At 41.7% G+C, this 25,942-nt stretch overlaps 2 protein-coding genes across 2 annotated transcripts; one reads left to right on the top strand and one right to left on the bottom strand.

Annotated features, from left to right (window-relative positions):
- The first annotated feature begins 178 nt into the window (after positions 1-178).
- Positions 179-8,474, top strand: notum1b (notum, palmitoleoyl-protein carboxylesterase b). Its single transcript, XM_044028621.1, has 11 exons — positions 179-1,014; positions 2,616-2,668; positions 2,762-2,857; positions 5,001-5,061; positions 5,245-5,303; positions 5,687-5,789; positions 6,293-6,484; positions 6,583-6,680; positions 6,810-6,957; positions 7,069-7,116; positions 7,365-8,474. Exons 1-11 carry the CDS (start codon positions 638-640, stop codon positions 7,705-7,707), a joined length of 1,578 nt encoding a protein of 525 aa, XP_043884556.1. The 5' UTR covers positions 179-637; the 3' UTR covers positions 7,708-8,474.
- On the bottom strand, positions 8,475-25,215 carry tmc6b (transmembrane channel-like 6b). The gene is made up of 21 exons (XM_044028620.1): positions 25,145-25,215; positions 19,355-19,535; positions 18,618-18,760; positions 17,620-17,781; positions 16,501-16,665; positions 16,302-16,410; positions 16,120-16,204; positions 14,881-15,138; positions 14,144-14,358; positions 13,891-14,035; positions 13,546-13,701; positions 12,743-12,927; positions 12,565-12,649; positions 12,345-12,442; positions 12,043-12,138; positions 11,878-11,953; positions 11,370-11,503; positions 10,938-11,114; positions 10,066-10,144; positions 9,869-9,955; positions 8,475-9,142 (listed from the first exon to the last, which is right to left on the bottom strand). The coding sequence occupies exons 2-21, from the start codon at positions 19,408-19,410 to the stop codon at positions 9,128-9,130; spliced, it is 2,526 nt and encodes an 841-aa protein (XP_043884555.1). The 5' UTR covers positions 19,411-19,535; positions 25,145-25,215; the 3' UTR covers positions 8,475-9,127.
- Positions 25,216-25,942: the final 727 nt, after the last annotated feature.

Raw genomic sequence — 25,942 nt, 5'->3', positions numbered from 1 at the left:
TTCCTCTCACACCACATTCAGTCACTTCAAAGGCGCCGTGGTCACGTGACGACCCAACATCAAAAGGACCGAGTGAGCGGGCGAGTGAACCGACTGGAGGGGGCGTGCTATAGCCATACACGCGCTTATAGTGAAAGAGCGACGTCCCGCAAGGAGCATCAGGCAAAGATAATAATGATTGGCCCGCGGGAGTGAGAGGCACAAGGCGGGGAGGGGGAGGAAGAGGATGGGGGTACTTCAAATAAAATCCCTCTCCGTCCTCAGCTCGCGAGGACAAGCAGCCAGAGTCAACAGGTCGTCGCACGTGCGCTGATGAAACTCGGCTTATCGGCGGATTCTCACGCGCGTAATTACGCATCTGTATAGTGGATGAACTGCGGACAATTTGGGGACTTGAAAAGATGAGACAACCTCACGTGTGTTAGTTGTGAATTTGAAAACCAGAAGTTTGTCCTCTGAGGCGACATGGACAACTTTAACACGCGCTCTTTCAGCTGTTCACCTTGCATTTGTTTCCAAATGGTGTCCGCGCGCTTTCGCGTGATGTCGCGAGTCTCCATCGACTCTTAGGACATACTGTGTTTTATTCACACTCATCGCACGTACTCGAGGGACGTTTTCCAGTAACAGATAAGAGATGCAGGGTCATTGTGCGGCGAGACGCTCAGTCAGTCTGTGCGCTGTGCGCTCCTGTCTGCTGCTGCTCTTCCTCCACATGAGCGCACCGGTGGAGGCGAGGAGAGTGCGCGGCGGTCGGGCGCAGACTCGGCGTGTGCAGCAGCAACAGCAGCAGCAGCAGCAGCAGGCTCCGGTGAACACGGAGCGGGTGGAAGGACCAGAGAGCTTCCCTCTAGACTTCACAGCTGTGGAGGGAAACATGGACAACTTCATGGTGCAGATAAAGAACTTGGCACAGTCGCTGTACCCGTGTTCTGCGCAGAAACTGGACCAAGACATGAAGTTACACTTTTTGAGGAACGTGTCTGTGACTTGTAATGACGGGTCGCCTGCGGGGTAAGTGTGTGACATGAAAGTGGACTGCACTGTTTCTTCTTCAGTTTGTTAGCAACTTAGAATATGAGCGCTATACATCACACAAGACACGAGTTTGTTTTGTGAGTAAAAGCAACAACAAAACATCCCACACGTGTGTCACTACTAGGGCAGCTTGGTTCCCCTCTTTGCCCTTCGCTCTCGTGTGACTGCGGGTGTGACCAAAATGGATCAAAGGCCCAGATCAGAGAGATTGCAGTGCCGCGTGAGAGAGAGAGGGAGAGAGAGAGGGAGAGACACACACACATCTCATTCCTGTAGAGGTCACTACACTTGGATGAACCAAAGCGTCTGGGTCTGATATTCACATAAAAGTGCAAAAATAGATCACAAACAAACAATTTTATACAATTTGTATTGCTCAATATTTTTTCCCATTTCACAGTTAGAGCTAAACAAATTCAGAAATTGATTTGTACAAACACTCAAAGGAAAACTTATCTCATTCACATCATCCAAGTCGAACAGTAGCTTTGGTTAACATGTGCCTGAATCACCATTTATAAGCTTTGTGAGTTAGAGGTTGCTGCCCCAGACTCAGAGGCCTCTGCCAGTGACAGTACAGTCATTTTTGTGTGTGTGCATCTGCTGTGCAGCATTATAAGCTCCTCATTAGACGAGGCACAAACAAACAGACTAAACCTAATAAAGAAATACTGATCTAATTTATACACACTGAAGGATAATCAATTTCATACAATACTGACCATGTGAAAACCTGCAGTCATTGCTGTGTATGTGCATGTGTGTGTGCATATGAATGCGTGTCCTGCCAACAGCATCATTAGTTTCCTGTGAGTGTGTTTCTTTTTAATAAGCCATTAGAACTCTGAAGGTCAGGTTAAAGGGGCTCCTGCTGGGATTGTTAGTGGTGTGATCAGTGCCCACATCTTTCATGTTTTAAGCATCAAAGGTAGCATCCCCCTGGCAGAGCTTGTGTTGTTCATGAATGGACACACACACACACACACACACAGATACACATGTTTGCACAGCATCGCGAGTGAGGACACAAACACATTCCCTAGTCCCTAACACCAAGTTTTAACCCCTCAAAAAGCCTCTTTAACCTTTGAAGTCCCAAAATGTCCATCTCGACTTTTCTGCTTATTTTACCAATAAAAAGGCCAAAAAAATGTCCTGTGCTTTTGCCCATTTTTCCAGACTACGTCCATCACTTTCAAGATCTGGCAGTTATTTGCAATTTACAGCACGTCAAAAGAGTGAATCAACAGTTTACAATGAAGAAAAACAAAAAAAATGGAATTGGATTTGAGCGTTTTACTTAGAAAAAACAGTGCAGTTGTACATGAACAAGAGATTTTGCGTGTTGCATTTGAAATTTTAACAGCACAAAACATTTTTTGAGTCTCTCAATGTTCAAAAACAGGGTTATGGTTGGACATGTTTGGGCAGTGTCGCTGGTGATTAACGCCCTGTCTTAAAGCTAAAATGTCCTCACTTTGCCAAAAATGTCCTCACTCCCTGTTTTGTTTTGGTCCTCACAAAGACACCCATAGAAGAGCAAACACACTCACACTTGTTTTTGTGTTCTCGTGCAGGTACTACATCAAGGAGTCTAAAGGCAGCAAGAGGTGGCTGCTGTTCTTAGAGGGTGAGAGAGAAAGGATGAACTCACACTCGCGACACACTGAAAGACAACTGTCACTATATCCTGTTAACATGCTTGTGTGTGTGCGTGGTTCAGGTGGATGGTACTGTTTCAACAGGCAGACCTGTGACAGCAGGTATGAGACCATGAGGAGACTGATGAGCTCCACAGAGTGGCCACAAACCAGAACAGGTAACAAATAACAAAGCAAACGCGTCATTTCCACTCACGTCCTATCCTCCCGTGCACTCACGCACAAACTGAACTGCATTCAAGGTCCAGTGTGTAATATTTAGGCAGAGGTGGAAGGTAAAGAATTACCTGTCACTACAGTTCATTCATGATTCAAAAAAGGAAAACATGAGGGGGACAGGTGAATTGGTGTTGATTAAGGTCCCTGAGTGAGTGAGAAAGTTAAAGTACTTGTGACCTTTGACCCATGTTGACTGACACATTGTGTGTTTGCATGTTATGTTTTGTCAGCACTTTAATTTGTAAAGTTTTGGCTTTAACTAAAACTAATTCATGTGAGATTTGTGTTCCCTTGTCCTTTGTGCACGACACAAGAAAGAACCCCAACTTTGTTAAAAAAAAGCAACTAAGTAACTTTTACTCTGAGTACATTTTAAACAAGATACTTTTTTTTTACTTTTAACTTAAGTACATTTTTAGACTGGTACTTTAACTTGAGTAGAATATTTCAGTATTCATTCCACCTCTGCATTTAGGAGAAAGCAGAAAAGTCAGTATACTATACTATTGTATAATCACTTTAAAGATATTCTGCATGAAAACACCTAAAAACTACAAGATTCATCTGAAGCACATATATTTTCCGGACACTTATTTCAATTCAAGGTCATTTGAATGATGTCACCCTCTTTTTTGAAGGCGAACTTTCTTTGAAATATCAGAGCGATCCCATACTGTGCTTTAAACAAAAACAGAATTAACTTTTTTTTGTATTTATTAAAACAAAGGTCTTGTTTTACGGAGTCCTAAGTGTGTGTCTCACGCTTTGAAAGCGGACGCTCCCAACAGACACAATGAAGGCCATGGACGCGCCTTGACAGCAGAGCAGTCCTCTGTCAGTGACTGTCATTTTTACACACTCGGACCTTTGAATTGTGCACCATTTGTGCAACTTGTGAGAAACATCTCTTCACATGCTTCCCGCCGACCTTTTCCTTTCCTCTTTAGCAAAAAAAAACACTTCCCCTGAATGGACGAGATTCATGGACCTATTTGTGTTTCCTCTTCAGCCGAGCTCGCATTAATCTTTAAACGATTGAGCTCTCTGCGTCTTTCCTGTGGCCATCAGGGAAGCCCTTGTTTGATTATGACTCTTGGCCCGTGGCTCCGTCTCTGTGTGTGTACATTACACCAGTGGCCGGCGCAGCAGCCGCAGAGCTCTTCAATGCCTCCATGTAATTGCTGACCAAAGCAAAGAAACTTAATGACTTGCTTACCATAGGGAAACACACACAGACACACGGGTTTGCACAGCTATCCTTGTTAGGACTCTGCGTCAGCCTAAATCAGGGGTGTCAAACTCATATGATCTTAGGGCCAACGAGCGTCCAGTCTGGTCAAGATGGAGGGGGTGGTTTAGAGGAAAAAAGTGGGAAAAAACCCCAATATGAGCTTAAAATTATAACATAATATTGTGTTACGATGCATATTCCACAATAATAACATATATATGATACTAAATAATAATAATACACAGCAAAAACAGAGAACTAAATCTAAACTACTGCGCTATTAAGGCACCAAACCAAAAGCAACCAAGCATTTATGTATATATTTAATGTTAATAATGTGATAATTACAACCAAATATATGGATCATTATATTCTGCCTATTTTCTTTAGCGGGCCATGTTTTCATTATGACACGATACTGTATATTGGATTTTGGGGGGCGGATGTGGCCCACGGGCCGCCAGTTTGACACCTCTAAGTGTAATGCCTAACCTTAACGTAACCACCAGGTTTTAATCTCCATGAAGACTAAGAGGAAATCTTAATCCCTAAATGTATTTGTAACCAGTTGATGCCTAATACCAACCTTAACCCATCCACAATTCAAATCTTAGCCCGAAACTGAACCAATTCCTCGGAAATGAGGTTCAGCCTCATTAGGTCTCTGTGAAGAGGTAACACATAAACGCACACACACACACACACACACACACAAAGGTATGTGAGTTTTAACAAGTAGGCTAAAGTATTTTAAGTGTCCTTACATTTACTTATGTTCTTGCCGTTTTGACTCTTTGAGTCACGATGTTTGTTGAAATTTAATGTTGTCTCTCACCGTCTAAATCTCACAGGAACAGGAATCCTGTCTCCTCTGCCGGAGGAAAACCCGCACTGGTGGAACGCCAACATGGTGTAAGCGCATACATGTCTACTCCTTTACAATGTCATTGTCAGTTTAATCTAAAGTCCCATGGATGGGCTTTTAGCTGTACAACCGTCTTTACTGTAACGTGTCACCGTGGACAGTCAAATAAAAGCAGCTCTGCCCTTTAAAGTCGAGGCCACTCGCTCAGTGTCGCCGTGTGTCTCCTGCAGGTTCATCCCGTACTGTTCCAGTGACGTGTGGAGCGGAGCCTCTGCAAAGACAGATCACAGTATGTAGATAAAGACTGATTCATGTGGTCGACGTTTAAGGGAACAATTAAAGGGGCAAAGCAACAGAACAGACACATGTTATTCTTCATATTGAATTTATGATGAGTTCAGATTAAGCTCTACAGGACCGTCCACATTATTGCATTATATATATGTCCTTAAATTTCAAATTAAATCAAGATAAAAATACAAAATAACCTAAGACAAAGAGAGAGAGAGAGAGAGAGAGTAATATTGTCCAGTTAAATGTTATTAAAGTTGTCAGGTGTCTTTATAGGGTTTTGTATCTTTTAAAATCATCATGACACAATTGAGCGAATCAGCTTATCAGTATGAAGTGAAATTACAATTGTTGGATTATCGACGTGTTTCGCATCGACAGGTGACTACGCGTTCATGGGGTCGCTGATCATCAGGGAGGTGGTGAACGAGCTGCTGACTAAAGGTCTAGACAACGCCAAGGTTCTTCTTCTCGCAGGAAGCAGGTCAGTCCTGCGATAAAAAACAACTCAACTCCCATAGTTTATTGGCAAAAATGTGTCATCTTTGAGAACAACTTAAAGGTATTTGTTGGTGAATACTGACCACACACTTCTCTTCCCAGTGTGTCGGAGAACCTAAATGTAACCTTCATTTAATATCAAAACTCAAAAGATGACTAGTTTGTCCGTCGTGGGCTACTGTAAAAACACCCAGCTCCTGATCATACTTTTAACTTGAACTAATTAAGTATAAATAATAGTGTCTTCATTTTCTGCCAGATTAAAATAAAGTCACCTCATTTTTACCCTTGTGTTTCTCCAAATTCAACACGAAATGACATTTTAATGAATAATCCAGTCTTAAATTGATGAAAAAGTAAAAAAAAAGACAAAAGACAACCCTTTTGTGATGATTAACTGCTGCAAATAATGAGATGCATAGCCAGTTCCTGTGCAATCTTATCTTAATACTCTTGTGTTGAATTTGTACACTGTTCTGTCACTAGCGCCGGCGGCACAGGAGCCCTGCTGAACGTGGACAACGTCGCTGAGCAGCTGGAGTCACAGGGCCACGTGGGGGTGCAGGTGCGAGGCCTGGCCGACTCCGGATGGTTCCTGGACAACAAGCAGTACAAATTCACCGACTGCCTCGACACCATCAGCTGTGCCCCCACTGAGGCCATAAAGAGAGGCATCAGGTAAGGTGAAGGTGGTGGTGGACGGCGGGGGAAGAGCAGGAGATCGGGAGGAAGCTCGAGACAAGCAGTAGTAAAAGATTTGAATGGTACTTGTGCAGGTACTGGGGTGGACTGGTGCCTGAAAACTGCAGACAGGCTCATGTCGGAGAGGAGTGGCACTGCTTCTTTGGATATAAAGTCTACCCCACTTTAAAAAGTAAGCAGCAAAACATCCCGAGCGTCTCTGTGAAGCTGAAAGACAACCTGCAAGAGTTTGGTTCATGATGGTGGGTCTCACCTGCAGGGCTTTCTTCCTCTCTCTCTCTCTCTCTCTCTCCTCTTCCAGGCCCAGTGTTTGTGGTGCAGTGGCTGTTTGATGAGGCCCAACTGACGGTCGACAACGTCCACCTGACGGGACAGCCTGTCCATGAGGGCCAGTGGCGATACATACAGAACCTGGGGCAGGAGCTGAGGGCCACACTCCGCAACGTCCCGTAAGAGTGACACATCTCTCCCTCTCTGTCTCTGTCTCACACACACACAAGATAAGACAAGATCAAATCTACCGCATTGTGTAATGTGTGGCTCTGTGTTGTGATTGGCAGGGCCATGTTTGCTCCAGCCTGCTTGTCTCATGAGCTCATAACCAGAAGGTAAGAGAATAAAACTCTCACTATCAGTTTGTTGAATCACTCCGCTATTGACTTTATATACAGAGAACTATTATTACAAGCTTTATTCTACACTTTATTGCTCTAAACTTCACATTTTGATTAGAATCCCAGATTGCAGACAAATACACTGTAAACAAGAACTTTTTAAGGAATTAAAATGGGAAAACTCAAAATACCAGATAGAAACACTCTGTTACATTCCTGTGTGTCCACTCCTGCCTCTACAGTTACTGGATGGACATTCAGGTGAAAGGCACCTCCCTGCCCAGAGCCCTCCACTGCTGGGACCGCAGCCTCCAGGACAGCCTCCACATCAACAGTAGCCGCGGCAACCACAGCCACCTGAAGCACAAGACCCCAGTGGCGAGAGGCTGCCCCCGACATTTGATCGACAGCTGCCCGTGGCCTCACTGTAACCCCTCCTGCCCGACTGTTCGCGACCAGCTCACGGGGCAGGAGATGAGCGTGATCCAGTTCCTGAAGCACATGGGCTTTGATGTGCAGAAGATGGCTCAGCAGCAGGGCATGGACCCCAGGAAGCTGCTGGGAATACTCAACAATGGGAACTGAGCCGGCGCCATATATAGAACGACAACGATGAAAACCGTCAGGTTCATTCACACGACAAACAAAAACTGAAAAAGCTGAGACAAATATGATTTTAAAACAACAAACCAGAACGTTTGAGCCATTTAAACACATAGATATGCTATTATGGTGTGGCGCAGTGTGTGTGTGTGTGTGTGTGTGCGTGTGTGTGTGAGTGCGTATAATGTTAATACATACATGCTGTGTTGTATGTATATATACAAAATGAAGCTAAGATTCTTAAAGGTCTAAAAGAAAAAAAAGGTCTTGAGAGAGAGATGGTGGGGAAGCACAGGACTGAAAAATCCCACCCATGATTGCTCAGTGGGGATTTGGTGCCCTCTTCTGTCATCTCCAAGTATCACACTCAGAAATCAACCTCTGGTGCTGCTGTTTCTACCCTCCACCAATTATGCTGCTTTTTTCTCTTCTCATTTTTGGAATTATAATTTAATGGGTAATATTTACAAATAAAAAGGTACAAAGATTATTACACTAATATTTCCTGTTCTTCAGGCCACTTAGAAAGTGCTTGTATATTTATTTTTCTACTGAATATACATTGTCTTATAGTCACAGTAAGTCACACAAATTCACTTTTAACTTGCTTACTGTTTGTAATCCCTGTATGTTTATAGTGCATGTCATGTTTATAATGTTTTACAGGCTGTCAAGTTTGTAACAAACATGTCGCTGTATCATAGCAGTGCTCACACATGTGTGCACTAATAAACACAAACACACTGTGATATGACAAAACATAATTTAATTACAAAAGTATGGTAAAAAAAACCAGTTATCACCCTAATTAAAAGGCAATATTTACACATCTCACACCCACTAAAACCAGAGTTTACCTACAATCCTGCAAACTGATTAAAAAGATATTTATAAAATCAGAAGAAATAAAAACAGTTCACAGTTGGTATGAAAGTGCTTCTACAAGAGATGACATCAGCTTCATGTGTTCTTTATCCCTCTGTTGATCTGCTTAGTTTAAAAACAACAACAACTGCAAACACAGGTGTTCATTTCTCATGGTTGCGTCTTCTCTCACTTCCTCTTGTGCAGTCATGTTGTCGTAAGTCACGCGTGACATCTTCTGGCAGCGTCACTGCTTTTTGTTTTTATATGTACATCTGTGTAGAAGAAGACACCTGTGTGTTGCACCTGGTATCTTCAAGTTGTTTTGCTCTTGCAGTCATTAAAAAAATAGTTTTTTAAAATGTGTAATCCAACAAAGGGATCATGTAGTACATGACTTTGGTCCTGTGTATTGGTGTTCTTCTATTCCAGTTATGATCCCCACAGGTTTCCTATTTCTCCAGACCTCATTCAGTGCTGAGAGACTTCCACCACTAGGAGTCACTGACGGTGCTCGTTTGCTGCAGGCAAAGCTGTCTCAACAAGAAGAGTCCTGAAAGAGAAAGAGATTTTTTACCTTAAGTAAAAAATAAAACAAAATGCACACCTGAGTTTACAGTTTTTGGTGCTTTTCCACTACATGGTCCCAGCGTGACTCGGCTCATTTTTTTAGTACCTGCTCTGGTGAGGTTCTGAGTGAGCTGAGCCGATAGTCTCGGGCGATGTGTGACATCGCTAGACTGCCGGCCACTGATTGGTCAGAGTGCCACAGTGTCACAGGAAGAGACATGAGCGCAACGTCCGACACGAGAATCAAAGCAGACAATGCCGAACTGTAGATCGGCTAAAAATACTCCAAAAAATCCTGAAAATGTGCGTTAATCTTCAACATTTAGCACAGAAATGTCTAAAATGTCAATATTTAACAGAGGAGTCTGGTTTATTTAGCGACAACACTGACGAAAGCCTGCGATCGTGAGGGACGAGTCTGTGCTCCGGTCATACAGGAAGTACTGAACTAATATTTTTGATTCTAATGATTCAGTTACACTGAAAACAACTGCTTTACAAGTCACTCGTTTGTGTGCGTCACGTGTGAAACAAAGTCACAGCAGTTTCATGCAGGCGTGGAGTGATGACTCCGCCCATGTGGAGGAGGTACTATATTGTAATGAAAAACCAACTAAACCGTGTAGAGTCTAGCCGAGCCGAGCCGAGGCGGGACCATGTAGTGGAAAAACGGCATTTGTCTCATCTTCAAACATCATCGCAGACTGACCTGACTTGTGAGTCTACGAGCGGGCGTTCGCTTTTGCTCATGGATGGACTGGAGGCGGGTGATGAGGAACTTTTTATCGTCTCCCTCCTGAGCGAGGAGATAAAAGAGGATTTCAATCGGTTTCATAACAATTCTACATTATTCATTCCACAAGAATTGAAAAAACACAGCGGTAATTTGTGTCACTGCCGTCTTACATTTTCTATCTGCTCCTGTAGCAAACTGATGATCTTCCTTTGACCGTCTACCACCTGACTGTGGAAGTAGATGACAATCCTGGTGGAAACAAAAGTCAAAGAGGATCAGAGGTGTGTGTGTGTGTGTGTGTGTGTGTTGACATGCGTGCCTGAATGAAAAGAGTGACATGCCACAGGTCTCATCTTTCTGTTCAAACCCATATATACATATATATATACAGTATATATATATATATATATACATATGTACACATTTGTCTTGTCTGTATTTAAGATCAGTTACGAGTAGCCTTTGGACCTCTTGTGTATATTGTGTTGCCTTGTGCTTTTTGGAAACCTGCTTTTGTTCAGGACCAGTAAAAGGTGTTTTTCTGTTCAAACCGAGACTGTTGTCGAGTCGTGCGTTTGCGTCCACATCCAGTGTTTGTTCAGCCTGATGCTTTACATCATTTGTGAAAAATTGAGAAAATAAAAAGTGACCTACTTCGAAATAAATAACACAACGTAACTATGTAGTTCATGCTTGAGTGAAACTACTGGCATAAGTGTGTGAATCCTCATGTCCATGTGTATGACTTAATTTCAGTGTTGTGAATGGCTCTGCATTCTTCAAACACAAGTTTGTCTGGTTTTTAAATATCACATTTGACGTAGACACACAGTAGAATGTGACTACTACATATTTGTAGTAGCCCATTTATTAAAACACTTTTATTCCTCGGCTTCATCACTAAATAAGAGTTGTTCACTTTGAAAGACAAACATTTTAATTTTATTTTGAAGCTACAGGGAGCCACTGCAGAGGAGCTGAAGAGCCACAGGCTGTAGGTACGTGTGTACGTGTGTGTGTGTGTGTGTGTGTGTGCCCTCACAAGAAGATTCCTGCTCCCACAAAGAGGAAGAAAGGGTTTTCCACCAGGTAAGCGTGAGCCCTGGCTAAAATGGACAGTTTGGGATTATCTTTTTCCAGTTCTTGCACCCAGAGTTTTCCTGCCTGGAACATAGTTTTGAGTCCACGGAAAGGACCACACGACGAGGATGGCGTGATACTGAGAACGAAACAAGACAAGTGTCACGCGAGTCAAATCAGTGCGAGAGTCTTTATGTATTGCAACTCTGCGTAGCAGTAAAGTGGCTACGCTATTCTGAATACTGACAGTAGGAACACACTGGTATAGTTGTGTCAGATTACGTTCTATTGACATGTTGCTGTGCAAAAGGCTTCGGAAATGACATGAGCATGACAGTTCAGATCAAAATGAACATTTAAGGATATTCCTGCCTCCGTGTCAACTGGGACATACCTCCACATGGTGTATGTGACACACACAGAGGCACCGATGAAGGAGGGGAAGCAGAGGAGGGTGATGAAGATGGTGGTCATCTGGCTGACTCTGTATGGCTTCCTGGGAGACTGACAGTTCATCATTACACTGCTCTGTAGGGAAACAATTAACAAAAAGAAAACAAAAGCATGGTGAAGTTAAGAGTTCACTGCCTCCATCCCAACTGCCAGGAGTGGGAGACACGAGACAGAAATTATACGATTTTGTTTTCATGGTAGTGTTTAAAATAATAAGAAAAAGAGCAAACTATTCTATACTATTCAACCAGCATACACATTACTCAGTGCGTCGTCCACATACTGTATGACTCCAATATTACAGTTTCTAAAGGTAAACCTGGGACAATTTTATGACAACATTAATTAAAGAATAGATAAAGTGATAAGAACTTCAGAACTAACAATACAAATGTTTTTTTCTTTTGGAAATTTCAGTTTCATTTCAATCAATTTGATCATATTTATACCTTTTTAATGTAGAAGAGCAACAGGAGTTTGAGAATCTGCACTGCAGGCAGTAGAGGAGTGAAGAGTACACCCAACCTGCAAATCAAAATGCTTTGTTAGTACCAAGAGACAGTCTGACCTCACTCAGCAAGTCTGCGTGGACACTGTAACAATAAGTGCTGTACCAAGCTAAAGTCTGTCCATAGATGAGGTCAAGGACATTCCTGGCAATGTCAAAAACTGGTTTCCTCCTCCTCTTCAGCACCTTCTGAGAAAACAACCTGCAGGAAGCGAGGGGAGAAGGAGAGATGATAAGGCTTCTATGTAATAAGAAAGCCTTTGAACCTTAAAGCTGCAGTGAGGAACTGTTGATGGTGATTTCTGTTGTCTTCGATGTTATTATTCTGCTTCTGTTTGGTCAACTCACGACAGTTTTAAAGAAAAAATCTGCAGCAAAAACAGCGGGAGAGAAATCATTTCAGCTCACCTCCAAAGAAGCTCTCCTAACAAGGTGTCCAGGAGAGTGAAGATGAAGTCTATCAGTAAGAAGCGATAAAGCTCTTGGCCAACAAAACTCTCCCAGCACTAAAACAGCAAAACACACAGTAAGAATAACAAAGTCAGTCATTAAATAAAATAAAATAAACACGAACAGTGTTCATTCATCTGTGAGGATAAATATCAGAACATTGTCTCATTAACATTACCATGATGCCGTTAAAGTCGGCAGCCACCCGACCCAGCCAGTGGTAACAGAGGACGCCGAGAATGCTCACTTTTAACATCAAGTTCCTAGAGAACAAAAAGTGTTAACAACTAAATCCAGCAGCTCTGCGCCTTCTCACACGCAAACAAAAAACTGCGTCGTGCAGTTCCTCTGCTAACCTGCCGATGGCGACGTATGTGCACACAGACGGCGACTGGTAGTCCTCCATCCAGGCTGCGAGGTTGAACAAGCCAGGCAGCAGCAGGTTGATGACTGACACCAGCATGGGCAAAGCCAGCAGACTGGCCTCATTCAGCAAGGGGTTCTGGGCTTTGAGCGGACTCTGAGATCTTTCCTGGAGGTTCTGTGGGAAAGACAAAGAGACAAAGACAGAAGGATCAGTTTTGAAGCAAGATGATGTTCTCCAGTATTACTGCAGCCTGTTCTCACATTGCCTGGTTAAAAGTTAGTCCTCAGCTCAAGGTTTATTGTAATCACCACTAGTTTTTATGGGGGTTTTTTATGCAATGACTGTGTATACATTTCTTTATTGTTTATATAGACTCTGAATGATGCACTGGCTGGAGAGTACCTGTGACAAGGACAATAAAGATCTATTCTAATTCTAAGAGTCAGACATTTTCAAGACTTATAATACTGTATCAAGTGAAGATGGCTTGATAACCCTTTTTTAGTTCAAAGTCCACCTTGTTGTTATTTGTTGTAGTCATTTGCGCTGATGCATTTAACACCTAACCTTTTTAATATCTGATTGAGTGATCATGGCCAGTGAACCTCAGACTAAAATCAAAACATAGAAGCAGAAAGAGACGTTCACACTGAATCCAATGGTCAATTTGTCTCGGTCCCAAAGAAGACATCTCACAAAGAGTATGGCGGCCAGAAGCGAGACAAACCCAAAGAATAAATGACACAAAGGGTTTAACTTTGGACCCCGAGGACCTCCTCCCCACCGGCTCACCTGGTGCATATACTGAGAGAAGAAATAAATGCTCAGCGCACACGCAGTGGTGCCTGCGATACAGATAGCCCATGCTAGGCTGTAGACCATGACTTTCAACAACTTCTGACACGAAGTGATCATGACGTGTTTGTGGTTCACCTCTGCCAACAGCTCCTGCAGAGGGAGGAGGAATCAGAGACAGACAGAGAGAAAGAGGTGATCATGTGACGGATACGAGGAGAGTTGATGGATATTGTGAGGGAGGGAGAAACAAGGGTATCAAGGAGAAACGCATTAGCTCATCACATTCCTGAAAATGACGCGACAGAGACAAGAGCAAAGAGAGGGAGGATGTGTGCGTACCTTAAGCTGTGTGCAGATATTCTCAGACATGAGCTTGACAGACGTTTTTTTGATGACTTTAAAGTCCCAGGAGCAGAAAACCTTCATGGCAAGGATGCTGTGAGATTTGTCGATTCGGAAACTCTGACCAAAGGATTTGGACATGCTGTTGGAACGTCACACATCACTATGCATCAGAATACATACTGTACATGATAGATTTGTGGGGATGAAGCAAACGCCTGCACAGTTTGTGTTCAGAGCTGCTCTGTACCTGTACACAAGGATGATGCATGTGATGAAGAAGGCAAATCCTATGGTGAAGAAGTATGCCAGCGGCATGTTGTAAGACAGGTGCCTCAACACACACTCCACCGAGGTTCCATTGGACACGGAGAGCTTCTGACCGTCGCCATCGTCTGTGCAGTGCTGACGCAGTGTGTAGTTACTGTAGTAGCCATAGTACATCACAGTGTCGGAGAAATATCCCTAAGACAGAATGAGACGCACACACATCCTCTCGTTAAATAAATTAGGATAAAGAAATAATAATAATTAACAAGGTGAATAAGATTATTAGCAATTTCTTTGAAAAATAAACTGCCTCCACCACACCTTCTCCATCATTGGGAAATAAACAGAACTATGATGGTACTTATATACATATATGTTTTAATAGTCATTACTACTCAACTCACAGGACACACGTGGTCTCCTACATCTCTAAAAACTTTGAAGTATAAGTGCACTGTATGTACACCAGAGGCTTCAGGTTGCTATGTTTCATCACACTTTTCATCACAAATTTTCCTGTTGGATGATGATAAGTTTCAGACGAGGACTGATATTGCAAATCCCAATTGTCATTGACAGTTTTGAACGTAATCCTGCAGCTTAAAAATGTTTTGTTATTTTGATCTGAAGGTTATAATACATATTACAATACAATAACACCTGAGGTTTCATAGTGTGTGAAAGCTGCGTAACATGTCTCTGCAGCGCACAACTTACTGCTCCGGTGAGGAGCTCCAGGCCAGAGAAGGGGCGTCTCTCATCAGACAGCGCTGGAGGGTGCACTGCTTGAGGCAGCACCAAGAACGCTCCCGTCACCACAAACAAGAAGACGTTGAAGAAGAGTAGTGTCTTAAGGAACAGGAAGTATGACAGGACTCCCGTGCCAAAACGACCGCTTACTCTCTTGAGCGCCACCTGCCACAGCTGGAGGGAGTGCAGGAAGGACAGCCAGCTGTACCAGCTTTGTCTAAAGGCCTGGGAGGAGATGACAAGGACATAGTATAGTATTAGTCTTATTTTGGAAAAGTGAAGAGTTATGAAGAGCTAATAAAAGTTCAGTGAGGAAGTTTACTCTGTTGCATGTTTTGATCTGAGTTTCATTCTCATACTTGTTTTCATCTCCTCTCAAGTATGCACTCTATCATCTCCTAGTGGGCTATTCTCAGAATGTCACTGCCAAGAACTGCGTTTAAGTCATAGTCCAAACAGAGATTCAACACAACTGCCTCATTAGCCACTTATCTTGCTGCCCTTGTTTTTAAATATGCTGTCTCTTTCTGCCATAGTTCAGCTCGACTGTCACACACACAATCAACCCCCCCCTCACCCACTGCCACAGAGTCATGCTTCCTTTATCTGTCTCAGTGGGTCACCAACCACAACTACTAGTGTCTGGACTTAGGGTTAGGGGATTTTCCGAGTTGCTGCTCAGAAGACAAAGCCCTTTGTGCTGTAAGAATTTCATTTTCTCTCCTGACTATCCACTGACACCCGTTTAAAGCCTTAGAAAACAACATACTACATAAAACAACATCTTAAAAAGCACATTTATTACCACACCTACAACACTGCACTTAGTGTTCTTAAGAGTCTGCACAGAGCAATACAAATGCATCTCTTCTGCCTTTGCCACCTCACAGGAACTTGTGTTACTAACCACCACTGTGGTTTTGCATCAAGGGAAGACACGTTTGCAGGACAAATGCATCTAAGCTGGCGAGCAAACCAAAGGCAAAACAAACAAACAGGAGGCTTTTAAATTAAAAGGATAAACTGCGCACAATAATGAAGAACCTCTGAATTAACTTCCTATCTGTTTGACTCCTGCAGAACTCTCTAGAAATAGAAAACAGAAATAGAATCCAGATACTGAGAGGTTGATGAACTCTACATTTTGGTGTGAGAATATAATACAGGAAGTAGAAGGCAGATATACATTTCCGACGGTCAACTTACGATTATGATGTAATACTTGAGTCGACTGCAACAGGGGATTTGACTTCCTGGATGTGGGCGTTTCACTTTTTTTAATGCTAAACTCCTGTAGACAGAGGAACAACAAGAAGAACTTGACAACAAGACTGACAGATAAAAAAAAACCCAAAACATTAAATCTTAATAAGAATAATAAAACAAACCTGAGCTCACTCTTTGCAGCCACACTGAGTGGCATTGCTCGCAGCATCCTGATTCTATCACTCAATGAGAGGTTCTGCAGGTTGTTCACCAAATACTGTGTCTTAGTCACTGTAACACACATTGTGTCAAGCAATGTTACACACATGGCTTATAAAGCATTATCTAAATTGTGTTATTAGTCCAAGTGGTTCATCTCACCTTCTGCAGCATCCGTGTCAGCACTGTCCGTCTCCATGCCGTAGCCTCGTATGCTCGGCCTGGCAGAGCGGGAGAGGTCCTTAATGGAGGGTCTACTCTGCCTGTGCCTGCGAAGCTGCATGGTCCTGTTGTAGTACTGCGAGATGATGGCTCCCCGACTGCGGCCTAACAGAGAAAAGCAAACATATTGGTCAGAGACAGGTCCAGCACCATTTATTTGGTCTCTTATGACACCTAAACTCCCAAAGTTTGATAGATTTCTGCAAACATGGCTTTCGGATTTGTCATAACTATCTATTGTCCTTCAATAGGTTGAAATGAAATAAATATCTGATGACAGAACTAGACAAAGTACTCAAACAGTGTCAAAACAATCCTGAATCTGTCTGAATCCAGACATCACCAAAAGCTAATACTGCGTTCTTTACAATCCCCAGTAAATTGCATCAGAATTTTTACTACTACTTACTACAACTTTTACTATTTGAGTTATGCGGCTCACGGACCGACAGAGACCAATGTGATCACTAAAATCAGATAGAGGGACAGAGAGAGATTATGTGAGATGCTGGGGTTCATTGCCAGTGTCTGAACCCAGCAAATTCTTCCCTTTTCTACAAGCGAGTGCACTGAAACGTGTAGATTTAAACAAGATCAGAATAAGAATACTTGAAGATCAACCCTTATCTCCCATGTGTATGTTTCTGATGTCAAAAGCCACACTATTAAATATCTCGTGGGGCACAGCTAAAGGAATGTGACAGCAGCTTTCGAGTTATCTTCACCAACACGCTGAAGCATCAGACCTGCCATAGGAAGAGAGAGAAATAGCTTCCTCATGAAACTCTGCTTAACTCAATCTGTGTAGCAGTGGGGCACCAGCAACTGGGTTAAATGTCAAGGCTCTACTCAAGTGCATGCTGACATTTTACATTAACTGCAACAGCTTTCACAACAGAAACAAGAGCAGACATTTTAATTAGCCACATTCACCTTTTGTTGTCTGAAAGATGGATACATCTTGCACCCAATTTTGTTTCAGGGAGAAGAAATATCAAATATCTGTTTGTCTATCAATCGCTCTCTGTGTATCAGTGTTTCCACTCCTGTAGGACTCACCGATGGTGCGACTGGGCATTGAGGACAGGATCTTCATGGTGGCCGAGGACCAGCGTTCACTCATGAGAGAGTCCGTCGCATTATCATCCTGCTGGTCAGCTTCTCTTTGCCGCCGCCTTTCTCGTAAGTCTTGTCTGGGGCCGGACAGGTAGGTCACACGATCTGTGCAGTAAAATAAAGAAAAAGAAAAACAACAAAAATAATTACTATTGCTGGGAAAGCTGAATAGGACAAACATGCATTACTTCAAACACAAGTTTTCACATAGATGACCACTGGTGCTTTCAGATTAGTGAATAATCTAAACATGATGACCATAAGGATTACCGGCATTTACTGTTAATCTCACTTTTAAAACATAGATTAGGGAAATAGGGAACACATATTCACCATTAACTAGGTGCTTACTAACATGCATATAAGTAGCATACTAGCCCTATATTAGTTAATATTAAGCACGTATTAACACCTTATTTAGGAACAATCTTAATTCATGTCTTAATAGAGGTAGAATAAGTATTGTTGAATAAGGTGTTAGTACGTCCTTAATAATTACTAATAAAGGGCTAGTATGCTACTTATATATGTTAGTAAGCACCTAGTTAATGGTGAATGTGTTTCAAATTTCATTTTAACTATAAACAAATTCTCTCATGTCTTCTTTTGTAGGTATAGGTTTTAACAATAATTAAAATTTTAGGTTCCATATTAAACCCCATTAGACTAAGTTCATCATTGAACACACTGAGGTATTTCTATCCTTTGTTGGTTAATGAGACAGAAACACACATGTGCACCTTGGACCAATGATCTCAGTATTTTAGAATAAATACAAAAGAGAACAGGACACATGACATGCTTTAATAAGATTCATCAGCACTGGGGCTGAGCTTCACAAATCTTGTTGTATAACCACTAGAACCACATAATACATAGCTCCTCTATAAATCCAGCCCTCCACATGTTTCACATTATGTACTATTAAAATAACTCAGTACCTCGATCCTCCTCCTCCTCCTCCTCCTCCAGGTCTCTCTGCAGCTGCTGTAGCTCGTAGGCTTCGGACAGTTTTCCATTCTGACTCTGCTCTGCGATCAGCTGGTTGAACAAGTCATGAACACCATCCTCATCCACTGGGCTCCTGACAGAAGGGACACATATGGACAGACATGGGGACTGGTACCAGGAGAGGAAAGAGTGTGATGGGTGGGCCAGGCTAGATTCTAGGGATTGTTGGCCACTGATCAAACACAACATGCCACAAACAAATAACCCCAGAAGAGAGCATGTCGTCATTTTTCATTCAGTTGTTAACAGTGCAATAAACACTGCCTTCCCGGTGACCCTCTTCCTGTGTTATCTAAATGTACTGTAAAACACAGCTCTGTCCGTAAGCAAGAAGAGAAAACACACAGTAAGTCCAGTTCTCTTTGACTTTGCACTTTTACTAAGATAGCGCAGGAACCGGTCAAACAGTCCTGTTTTCACATGTAAACAATCACACTCACATGGTATGTAAATGTCACTTATTCAAAGATGTGCTCAACTGAACAAACAGAAGTAAGAAGTTGGTGACATGTTGTGAAACAACAAAACACATGAAGACTCTGCCTTTTAACTTAGTGTGAGACAAGATATCAAAGAGCACTCTCTGGTCTTCTCACAGCCTTTATGTTGAACAACACAACTCACGACTAAACCGGTAACAGGAAAAACAGGAGCAACATAAACTTACTCTAGTCCAGTTTCCATGAGAGGGTAGTCCAGAGCGAAGTTAACGTTTCGAGCCATTCTTCGCTCTCTCTCCGTCTGTCTTGCCTTCTCTCTCTCTTGGTGGACCAGTCACAGAGGGATCACACCCTCATCTGCTCAGAACTGCACTCCACTCCCACCATAATGTTTATTCTTCAGCTCACCTGAGAGAGGCGGAGAAATGGAGACACAATGAGTCAATGAGAGGTGGAGTGGAAACAAAAAATCCCAGCAGGCCTTCTTGGAATTTGAACACTCCAGTCATGTCACTGCTTGTCCTGCACACATTTCAGCGGCTTTATGAGGAAACAACTCTCAAGGACTGTATGCATGCCAACTATTTACAACACAGTCCAGGTGTAATTATGTGATCGACTGTGCAACTCATTCAATTCAGTTTTAAACCCAGGTAAAAATCTGTGATAATGTTACGGTGGTTACCATCTTCCATCTGTTACTACAGTCTCTCTTTAAATCCATCATTTAGGGCATGTCTCACACTTGAGGCCCGCAGGCCACAACACAATTGCATTTACTAGCTTTTGACATCGAGTAAAAATGAAGTTCTGCAAATTACTGTCAAAGATAAATGTGACTACTGGCCTGTATGTGCTGTTATACTGGAATACACCAGAGGAAATCGGGTAAGAATGCATTACTATACTGCTGATTTGAATGGAAAAATCATTGATAGATTTCCTGCTCTTCTACATGTTTTGAATACTAATGTAACTTTGAAATAGAAGTCCAATGTTGATATTTAGCCCTTCTGGGGCTAATCAATGGGTAAATCAATTCATTTTATTTTATGTATCCATTAAGTATCCATTGAGTTCAGTAAGAGATTATAACATGACACATCTGTAACTTCAAAATTGTTCTCCGATTTGTTCCTTTATTTAATCTAAAAGCATGCTGGCCCTCAACTTGGACACAGTTTTTAATTTCTGGCCCCATTTGTAACTGAGTTTGACACCGCTGAATGATAGAGCAATGTTCCAAGTCCCCGATTCCCACCTCTGATCTGTCCCCCACTTTTCTTTTAACCCCAATCGAGGCAGACGGCTGCACACGTTTGAGTCTGATTCTGGTAAAAGGCATTTTTACTATGTACAGTGCCTTTAGATAATGATACTAATGTTCTGATTTGGCACAATAAAAAATCAGAACATTCATTTTATTTTATAAATGTGTGAGTGAATGGCAAAACTGTAGTGTAAAGCTATTTTAAGTGGTCATCAAGACTAGATGCTATATATAGTACAGACTTTTACAAACAATGCTTTTTTTAGAGTGCATCACTGGTTACAGTATTAAATAAGAAGAGTAAACATCCAAAAAAAAGGCAATGTTAATAACAGTAAATGGGGTGTTAATTACTGCAACTAACACTGCATGTTTTTGCATGCTGTCAACATTCAATGACCTTTTCGGTAAGGTTAGGGTGTCGATCTCTCTCTTGGAAAGTTGACTGGTGGGACTACATCATTTTTGAAGTGAGAGAGTTCCTTTGTGGCACTGTTTATGATCCAGAACTGTGGTCAGAGTCAGATGTCACAGTGTCACCAGTGATGAATATAAATGCACGGGCACAAAGTGATGCATTGTGTGTGGTCACACTCAGTATTAAATCACATGGATGATTTTCAGGAAGCCACATTGATTCCTGTATGTTTTGACAGAAATTCTGCTTAATTAGTCCAAAGATCGACCTCTGATTTGTACAACAACTGCATAAGAAACATTCAAAACCCAGAGAGGACATCTCCCACTGACGCTTTGAAACATCACCACAGACGTCATTAGTGGAGTGTTTGGCATCCAAGGCAATATAATCCAGATGGTACTAAAACCCCTTTGATTTATCCAATACCAACAGAGACACACAGATAATGGATAATGTTGATGGGACATCATAATTAGCTCGAACAAAACATCACAGACAAGAAGAGATATAATATGCCATCAATATCTATCATACCCTATTCCTAGGGTTTATTATACAGTAGTTAACTTTAGAGTGTTTCAGAGACTTGAGAGAATTAAATGAAATACATTTTCTGTAACATTTAGACATTTTTACTGTGGGGACAGGCAATGTAGAAATACTACAATATATGTTACAACTCATATAATACAATAATATTAAATTACAAAAACAATTAGCATGACTTGAATTTAAATAAAGTTTTATTACATGTTCTCAAATATTTAGACGTAATGTTGTATGAAAATAAAGTTGTCTATTGTTTAGACAGAAAATAAATACTACTTAATTATGTATTAACTATAACACTATACGTAATTGTTAGGTTAGACTGACTCATGAGAGTTTTTCAGAATATCTTTGTAATTGAGTAACAACTAAGATTTTTCCAAACAATGACAACTGGTCTGACTACACAACGCTGTTGTAATGCCTGCTTCAATTACAGTTAACTGCATATTCACTTCCTGTTTACATGCACCCACAAAAGAACACAGCATGACTGACGCATGCGACTCCCAGCATTAAAAACATCTGTTGGGCTTGCTAATGATTACAAGTCCAAACTTTGTATTTTTCAGCTAAGGAACACAGACGGTACTTCCAGTGCTGCAGTATTTCTCCAGTACGAACCTCTGAGCCTTCAGAGCTGCTATTTGATCCCAAGAGCACCCAGTAATTAAGCTCAACTGTGTTGACCATTCAACAAACACCAAACTGCACATTGAAGGGAATCCAGGAGGAGACTCATATAACCAGTTTCACACAGTTCACTATCCAGATTTACAATAAAGAACTTAAAGGTCCAGCATGTAACATTTAGGGGGAGTTTACTGGGAGAATAGGAATACACTACCCATAAGTATGTTTGTATAAGTGAATACATAAAAATGTTTGGTTTGCAAAGCCTTAGAATTAGCCTTTTATCTTTACTTTGGGCAAGGTCCACCATCTGTTAGCGGACTCATTCCCTGGTGCCTAAGCACTACTTCCATCTCACTTCCTGGGCTTCAGTTTTCAAACTAGAAGACTATGTCTTTTTTATTTCACATACAGTCTAAAATCACTTCAATATAAAACAGCTTTATTCATTCATGGGTAACAGGTCTGGAGGAGAATTTCAACAAATAAGGTTGTCTAAAAAGTGTTTTAAAAACCAATTACAGGCAATACATTGTGTTTGTGTTCATGTGACTATGACAGCAGGAGCATACATGGAGCAGGGTGCAGCTCTGAGTATCAGCCAGAACTCTGACTGAATGGCTCAGAAATGTCATTCTGCCACTATAAACCTTAATCCTGCTCCAAAGCTCATTCTGTTCAGGCCTGGGAAATCAGCTGCACACATCTGCTCTCTATCTTTCTCTCTCTCTCTCTCTCTAACACACACACTTGTGTCATTACCTGAGGCCTCCATGGTCATATTACAGTTTCATTCCAGTGTCTGTTTCCTATTATTTTTTGTTGGCAGAGTCCAAAGTCTGAATATGACAGTGAGTGTTTAGCTTTGCTGTGTGTCTTATTTGAATGTGTGTCCCTGTGCTCCGGGACTGTGCAGGAGAGGGGAACAATCAAGTGCACAGCGGAGCTTGACGGGGGTGCAGAGTTTGGGGCCGTTTTCACACTTAATAAGAGCAAAACATGGAGCTGAATCAAATCCTATCGGTCTTTGTTCTTTTTTATTTAGTTTTATGTGAACATATACTACACATGGACACTGCAACAATGGGCTCAGCCATTTCTCCCGGCTATCATTCTACATGCACATTTGTTTTGGTTGTGTTTACCCACTGCGTTGTAGTCCGCTTCTTGCATTTGGTTCGCTTGAAGCGAACCGAGCCCTATGTTTTTAGGCGGACCAGAGTTTGCTTCTTTTGGTGCGCATCAGAGTTTGGTTGTGCAATGCACCAGGGCGGCAGTAGCTCAGTGGTAGAGCGAGAAGTCAACCTTTCAACTCAAAGGTTGTGGGTTCTTTTCCGGCTCCGCTAGTCTACATACTGTTTCCTTGGGCAAGACACTTTGCAATGATACCTCCATGATGTTTTTATGCTTTATGTACATGGGCCAGACATGACCGTCAAACAGGCCTGGTGGGTCTGGCACTGAGTAGTTGCTCCTGATGGCTGTGCCGGCAATGTGTGAATGGGTATGAAAGATGAATGATATAGAGTGATATAGATAAAAGTGTGAATGAGTGTGAATGGCAAAACTGTAGTGTTAAGCAGCTTTGAGTGGTCATCAAGACTAGAAAAGCACAATATAAATAGTATAATTCTTAATAGGGCTGCAAGATGTGAAGAGGATATGGATTTAGTCCCAATGACAATACCCCCACAAATGAAAACACTACAGAACATCCTTTGGGATGCTCTGCGTGTTTAAAAAAAGGATGAAACAGAGGCTAGTTATCAGTGGGTACAAGGTCAAAGCATTTGTGTGTAAAGGAATTTGTCCACCCCGACAGCTCTTAGCAACTGCACGGTAAACAGTTCCCACAGCACTGACAAAAGCCAATGGACGGATTAGGAGGGGGCACAAAGCCATAGTAAACATGGCAGCAGAGAGACTTGTCTTGTCTGAACCATGATCTTTTCAGATAAGCATCATATTTTTGGCCTGGGAAATGGAGGATAAAAATGGAGACAATGGAGAGAGAAGACGATGACGTGGAACTGTTTTGGTACAAAGGAAGCACAGTGCAGACATTAGCTGACTGATGCTAAACAGCAGAAAACACAACAGCAAGCGGAGCATCGACGTAAACAGACAAGGGAAGAAGTGCATCCAAATAAAAAGTTCACCTGTCTCTAACATGTTCAGACATGTTTGTATGACATACATCATTTCAGAGTTATTACACTGAGAGCCATAATACTGCCCATCTCTCTAGGTCTGCAACAATCAATCAATCATTATTCAATTACTAAATTACTGGTGGTGTTTGAGGGTTTTACTGGCAGTTGGCATTTGTGACACTGCATTCACTCCCCAATTTAATTGTCAATTCTTTTGATAATTGATGTTTTTCCCCAATATTAAAACAAGCTTTCTGACTTTTTAGCTTGTTAAATGTGAATATGTTCAGTTTATTTTTCCTAGGGGGAAACCTTCAAGTAACGTTCCCAGAACGTTCTGAGAACCAAAAATTGTAAGCTGGGTATTTACCAAAGAGCAAAAAAAGTATTCTATCATGATATGATTATCGATATTAACTGTAGTGAAACTGATATCGTGATAACGTTTTTGGACCAAACAACTGATAAATGAATTACTTAAACCAATCATTATAGTCGCAGCCCTACTTAATTCAGCCAATAACACGTACTATTATGGATTAACTGGTAGCGAAATCACAAAGACTGGAAACAAAGATATGGAAAAAAAACATCAACTCAACTGAATACACAGAACATATTATTTTCCATGAAGACACTTCAACAAACGCTGCTGCAACCGTTGCACAATAAACTTCTACAGCTCACTCACCCGAACATGTAGTGACTCATTTCAACAAAGTAAGTTCATAACTCACAGCGACATTGGTCACAACGGACTAAATGTATGTTTTTAAAAAGACTACGACTCATCTGTGTTGTTGTTTTGTCGTCGAACTACCTTTAACCGACTAGTCATGGGAGAAAAGTTGCAGGCTGCTGCGGGCTGTCCAACCAGTTTCAGCTTTGAAACTGCAGCAACTATAGGTTTTTATAAATCGAGACGAAAATAGTAAAGAATAAATAAAAATAAATAAATGACACAAACTGGTCAAACACGGGGATAACTCACCCGTTCAAACGCATTGTGGGCTCTTCCATAACCCGTTGTAGAGATTGTCTGTCACAGTGGTGAGTGCACGCTCAACCGGACAGCGGGGGACAAACCATTCGTCAGAGAGGGGCGTTATCTTTTTGTTTTTGTTTTTATTTTTAGTAAAAAAAAAAGCCCAGCAGAGAGTCAAGTGTTTGTTCACAAAAGACAAACAATTGCACTATAACTATCTGCCACGCGTTGAATCAAAACCTTTTTCTACTAATGTTATGCTGTGGTGATGTCAAATGCGCCCCCTACAAAGTTGGTACTCATGGTGCAGTCCTACTTTGGCTTGACGTCCCTGCACTTTGCTTGAAATGCAAAAATACCATGTAACACGCAAATTATGGAAGGAACTAATGATCCAGTGTGTGTTACACAAAGAATAAAAGGTAAAAAACACAACCCGTTATCAATAGTTAACTAATATGGTACATTCTGACAAAAACAAGTCCGAACAATGTCTTCCTGTCCGTCCTCCTGACTCACCTGTACATACCTGGTCACACCCAGACTATGGCTAATAATACACGGGGGGATCAGTGGCTGTTTGGTATGTGACCAGGTTCAAGTCAAAGGCTCGCCCACAAAATAAGATCAACAAACACACACACATTGCTAGTCAGTTAGTTAGCTTTCAGGTGATTAGTTTTTGACTTGAACCTGGTCACATTACTGATCAACTGGTGTATTTTATTCACTATTTTTGATCATCAGAAAGACTCCATGTCTGGAAAGAATTGAAACCAAATATCTCAGAATGATGCCAGATAA

Source organism: Solea senegalensis, linkage group LG6, assembly GCF_019176455.1.
Source record: "Solea senegalensis isolate Sse05_10M linkage group LG6, IFAPA_SoseM_1, whole genome shotgun sequence".
Lineage (NCBI taxonomy): Eukaryota > Metazoa > Chordata > Actinopteri > Pleuronectiformes > Soleidae > Solea > Solea senegalensis.
Note: the sequence above shows the minus strand (reverse complement) of the source record. Positions and strands in the feature narration are given on the sequence as shown.